This window comes from Salvelinus namaycush, chromosome 14 (genome assembly GCF_016432855.1).
Source record: "Salvelinus namaycush isolate Seneca chromosome 14, SaNama_1.0, whole genome shotgun sequence".
NCBI classification, from domain to species: domain Eukaryota; kingdom Metazoa; phylum Chordata; class Actinopteri; order Salmoniformes; family Salmonidae; genus Salvelinus; species Salvelinus namaycush.
In genome coordinates, this window is record NC_052320.1 from 1,406,421 (window position 1) to 1,412,169 (window position 5,749).

At 43.1% G+C, this 5,749-nt stretch overlaps 1 protein-coding gene across 1 annotated transcript; it reads left to right on the plus strand.

The window, feature by feature from the left end:
• Positions 1-244: 244 nt before the first annotated feature.
• LOC120058771 (membrane-associated guanylate kinase, WW and PDZ domain-containing protein 3-like) lies at positions 245-5,525 on the plus strand. The gene is made up of 4 exons (XM_039007509.1): positions 245-256; positions 4,644-4,720; positions 4,905-5,054; positions 5,367-5,525. Exons 2-4 carry the CDS (start codon positions 4,655-4,657, stop codon positions 5,508-5,510), a joined length of 360 nt encoding a protein of 119 aa, XP_038863437.1. The 5' UTR covers positions 245-256; positions 4,644-4,654; the 3' UTR covers positions 5,511-5,525.
• Positions 5,526-5,749: the final 224 nt, after the last annotated feature.

Genomic DNA, 5,749 nt, shown 5'->3' on the forward strand with positions numbered 1-5,749 from the left:
CCTTTTTTTTTTTTTACCAAGACTTAACACCAGCGAGTTATATACATACCAAGACTTAACACCAGTGAGTTATATACATACCAAGACTTAACACCAGTGAGTTATATACATACCAAGACTTAACACCAGTGAGTTATATACATACCAAGACTTAACACCAGTGAGTTATATACATACCAAGACTTAACACCAGTGAGTTATATACCTACCAAGACTTAACACCAGTGAGTTATATACCTACCAAGACTTAACACCAGTGAGTGATGCACACTGAACGCTATGATCCCTTATTGATGTCACTTGTTAAATCCACTTCAATCAGTGTAGATGAAGGGAAGGAGACAGGTTAAAGCCTTGACTATTGACACATGGATTGTGTATGTGTGCCATTCAGAGGGTAAACAAAAAAAAATGTAAGTGCCTTTGAACTGGGTATGGTAGTAGGTGCCAGGCGCACCAGTTTGAGTCAAGAACTGCAATGCTGCTGGGGTTTTTCACGCTCAACAGTTTCCCGTGTGTACCAAGAATGGTTCACACCACAAAAAACATCAGCCACTTCTGAACAACTTGTGGGAAGCATTGGAGTCACACATGGTCCAGTGTAAACGGATGTGAAAATTGGCTAGCAGTTAGGGGTAAGCGTGAGTAGCGTTTCAATCAGTTACGTCACTTGCTCTGAAACCTATTAGTAGTGTTGCCCTTGCTCTGCAAGGGCCGCGGCTTTTGTGGAGCGATGGGTAACGACGCTTCATAGGTGTCAGTTGTTGATGTGTGCAGAGGGTCCCTGGTTCGAGCCCGGGTCGGGGCGAGGGGACGGACTAAAGTTATACTGTTACACCAGCATCCCTGTGGAAACGCTTTCGACACCTTGTAGAGTCCATGCCCCGACAAATGGGCTGTTCTGAAGGCAAAAGAGGGTGAAACTCCATATTAGGAAGGTGTTCCTAATGTTTTGTACACTCAGTGTCTATACCAAACTCTAACACCAGTCAGGGACATATACAGTGGGGAGAACAAGTATTTGATACACTGACGATTTTGCAGGTTTTCCTACTTACAAAGCATGTAGAGGTCTGTAATTTTTTATCATAGGTACACTTCAACTGGAGAGACGGAATCATAAAACAAAAATCCAGAAAATCAGATGTATGATTTTAAGTAATTAATTGCATTTTATTGGCATGACATAAGTATTTGATCACCTACCAACCAGTAAGATTCCGGCTCTCACAGACTAAGTACAAATACCTTGTTTCTTTCTGTATATAGTATTCAGACACCCTTCCCTTTCAATTTGTTAGTTACAGCCTTATTCTAAAAATGTATTAAATAAAAAAATCCTATCAATCTACACACAATACCCATAATGACAAGAAAACGGTTTTTAAAAATGTTTGCAATTTATAAAAAAAAACAGTATTTACATAAGTATTCAAACCCTTTGACTTGAAATTGAGCTCAGGTGCATCCTGTTTCCATTGATCATCGTTGAGATGTTTCTACAACTTGATTGGAGTCCACCTGTGGTAAATTCAATTGATTGGAAATTATTTGGAAAAGCACACACCTGTCTATACAGCTTTGACTTAAATCGGCTTGAAAATCTGTGACAAGACCTGTAAATACATTTGCTAAAATTTCTAAAAGCATGTTTTCACTTTGTCATTAACTTGTGTGTAGGTGAGTGACAAAACATATATTTAATAAATGTTGTATTCAGGCTGTAACACATCAAAATGTGGAATAAGTCAAGAGGTATGATTACATTCTGCAGGCACTGTATGTTCTGGGATTCATCCGATGACATTAAGGAGTTTACCACATCAGTCACCAGCTTCATTGATAAGTGCATCGCCGACATCGACATCGACATTTCCCAAACAGAAGCCATGGATTACGACAAGATCGAATTCTACTACACCGGCTCTGATGCTCGTCAGATGTGTCAGGGCTTGCAAACTATCACGTATTACAAATGGAAACCCAGACACCAGCTGCCCAGTGACACGAGCCTACCAGATGAGCTCTCTCAACCTCTATCTCTCAACCTCTCCCTGACCCAGTCTGTAATGCCAACATGTTTCAAACAGACCACCATAGTCCCTGTGCACAAGAACACCAAGGTAACCTGACTAAATGACTATCAGCACTTACGTCTGTAGCCATGAAATGCTTTGAAAGGCTGGTCATGGCTCACATCAACGACATTATCCCAGACACCCTGGACCCACTCCAATTCACATACCGGCCCAATAGATCCACAAACAAGCAACTCTATTGCACTCCACACTGCCCTTTCCACACCTGGGCAAGGGGAAACACCTATGTGAGAATGCTCGTTCATTGACTACAAGTCAGCATCCAACACATAGTGCCCTCAAAGCTCATCACAAGCCAAGGACTCCTGGGACGAAAACACCTCCCTCTGCAACTGGATCCTGGACTTCCTGACGGGCCGCCCGAAGGATGGTGAGGGTAGGTTAACAAACACATCGCCTCACTGCTTCAACACGGGGGCTCCTCAGGGATGGAAGTGCTCCGTCCCCTTCTGTACTCTCTGTTCACCCACGAATGCGTGGCGAAGCAACGACTCCAACACCGTCATTAGTTTGGCAGACGACACAACGGTGGTAGGCCTGATCACGACAACGATGACGACAGCCATAAGGAGGAGATTCAGAGACCTGGCAGTGTGGTGACCAGGACAACAACTCTCCTCAACGTGATCAAGACAAAGGAGAGATTGTGACTACAGGAAACGGAGGGCCATAGCACACCCCATCACAGGAAGGGGGCACGACAACCCTATTTCCCCTCAGGAGACTGAAAAGATTTGGCATGGGTCCCCAGATCCTCAAAAATTCTACAGCTGCACCATCAAGAGCATCCAGACTGGTGCATCACCGCCTGGTATTGCAACGTTTGGCATCGACCGTTTGTGTTTAGTGTTTCTGTTCTGAATGTTATCATCGACTCAGTACTGGGTACTACTGGTATATAGCCATGGTATCATTAACTCAGTACGGTTACTCTGTGTATAGAGCCATGTTATATGGAGTTAGCTGTGTAGAGCATGTTATAATTGACCTCAGTACTGGTACTCTGTGAATTAACATGTTATCAATTGACTCAGTACTGGTATCTTGAAGATGTATTACTAGTATACCTGGATAGTCTGTTATCATTGACTCAGTACTGGTACTCTGTGTAATATAGCCATTTATCATTGATCAGTAACTTGGTACTCTGTGATAGAGCCATGTTATCATGGTCAGTAATGCGTACTTGTGTATAGAGCCAGTGTTATATTGGCTCAGTACTGGTACTATTGTATAGAGCCATGTTATCATTGATCAGTACTGGTACTCTGTGTATATTAGACCATGTTATCATTGACTCAGTACTGGTACTCTGTGTCATAGAGGCAATGTTCATCATTGAACTCAGTACTGGTACTCTGTGTAGTTGTTTTTTTGTAGGGAGCCATGTTTATCATTGGCTCAGTTACTGGTACTATGTGATATATAGCCTGTTTATCATTGACTCACTAGTACGGTACTCTGTCGTATAGAGGCCATGTTATCATTGACTCAGTTCTGGACTATGGTTATAGTACCATGGTTATCATTGACTCAGTACTGGTACTCTGTGTATAGGCCCATGTTATCATTGACTCAGTACTGGTACTCTGTGTATAGTACATGTTATCATTGACTCAGTACTGGTACTCTGTTGTATAGTACCATGTTATCATTGACTTCAGTACTGGTACCTATGTTATATAGCCATGTTCTCATTGACTCAGTAACTGGTAACTTGTGTTACAGCCATGTTATCATTGAATCAGTACTGGTACTCTGTTGTATATTAGTACATGTTATCATTGACTCGTAACTGGTACTCTGTGTATAGTACCATGTTATCATTGACTCAGTATGGTACTCTGTGTATAGTACCATGTTATCATTGACTCAGTACTGGTACTCTGTTATACAGCATTGTTATTCATTACTCAGTACTGGTACTCTGTGTATAGTACCATGTTATTGTTATTCATTGTGTATTTATTATGACGTTATTTTACTTTTCTATTATTTCTCTATTTTCTTTCTCTCTGTATTGTTGGGAATGACCTGTAACTAAGCATTTCACTGTTAGTCTACACCTGTTGTTTACGAAACATGTGACAAATAACATGTGATTTGATTTGAGTTAGTTACACTCTAACAGACACACACACACACACCTGCTTGCACATGTATCCATGCTCACACGCACAACACAACCTCAGTTAGCTCAAATCTGTTACTCACTTCACACCATATCAATTCCAAGAGAGGGTGTATTTCTCCTCCTTTAGGGAAACAGTACCATAGACTTCCCACCTAATCTCGGGTTAACCCAGAACAAAAAAATGTTGAGTAATTTGGAAATTGGCTTGATTAAATTCTGGGTCTATACGGTGTTCGAAATTGAGAGTTCCGGTTTGCGAAGTCTCCACCCTCACAAAAAGAAACCTTCCCGACTGCTTCTACGGTTTACGCACAGATATCTGTCCACTAGAGATTACTCCCCACCCAATTATTTTCTACTGTAAGCTCTATCATCTCTTAACTTTCTTAGCTATTTCTGTCTCCCTTTAGACTCCTCTAGTATGTCAGAAGGCCCAGAGTTAGACGCTGGTGGCAGGACAAGAAAAGGCCACAGAGGGAGGCCCAAGGTGAGGCTTGTATGGACATTTTGATTTAACCATATACATGATATATCATTTCAGATCATTTCCTCTCTAATACGTTGTTGTCTTTATCATTGCCCTGTCGATCCCGGAGCGATTGTGACATCTTTCTGTCCTGTAACTCTCTCTCTCTCTCTCTCTGTCTCTCTCTCTCTTCCTCTCCTTCCAGCAGCAGGACCAGCGTTACTATAGTGTAGACCTAGAAAGAGGTCCTACAGGTTTTGGCTTCAGTCTGCGGGGGGGCAGTGAGTACAACATGGGCCTGTATGTCCTGGGACTGATGGAGGGAGGACCTGCCTCGCACAGCCACAAGATACAGGTGAGACAGGCAGCTGAGTGTGTTGGGACTGGGTCTGCCTCGTGCAGCCACAAGATACAGGTGAGACAGACAGATGGTGACAGACAGCTGTATGTGTGAGTAGCTGAGTGAACAGCTGGTGGAGTTAAATGGTGACAGTATAACAGACAATAGGGAAAGGGGGAATACCTAGTCAGTTGTACAACTGAATGCCTTCAAATGAAATGTGTCTTCCACTTTTAACCCAACCCCTCTGAATCAGTAACCCACAGCCAGGCTGTAGTGTTGTTGTGGTTGTTGTTGTGTAACCTGTATTGTATTCTTGCTGTGTAGGTGAGCGACCAGCTGGTGGAGATAAATGGTGACAATACAACAGGAATGACCCACAGCCAGGCCGTAGAGCAGATAAGAAGAGGAGGACATCGTATACACCTGGTACTGAAGAAAGGAAACGGATACGTCCCAGGACTATGGTAAGTGACAGGGAAGGGAGGATACGTCCCAGACATGGTAAGAGACAGGGTGGGGGAGGATAGTCCCAGACTATGGTAAGAGACAGGGTAGGGAGGATACGTCCCAGACTATGGTAAGAGACAGGGAAGGAGGATACGTCCCAGACCTATGGTAAGAGACAGGGTAGGGAGGGAGGATACGTCCAGACTATGTAAGAGACAGGGTAGGGAGGATACGTCCCAGACTATGGTGAGAGACAGGGA

What these genes read in the sequence shown, in the direction of transcription:
- LOC120058771 (XM_039007509.1), top strand. Translation starts at nt 4,655, where the DNA reads ATGTCAGAAGGCCCAGAGTTAGACGCTGGTGGCAGGACAAGAAAAGGC. An exon ending in GCCACAGAGGGAGGCCCAAG is followed by an intron (nt 4,721 to 4,904) that starts GTGAGGCTTGTA and finishes CTCTCCTTCCAG; the next exon opens with CAGCAGGACCAGCGTTACTA. An exon ending in CGCACAGCCACAAGATACAG is followed by an intron (nt 5,055 to 5,366) that starts GTGAGACAGGCA and finishes CTTGCTGTGTAG; the next exon opens with GTGAGCGACCAGCTGGTGGA.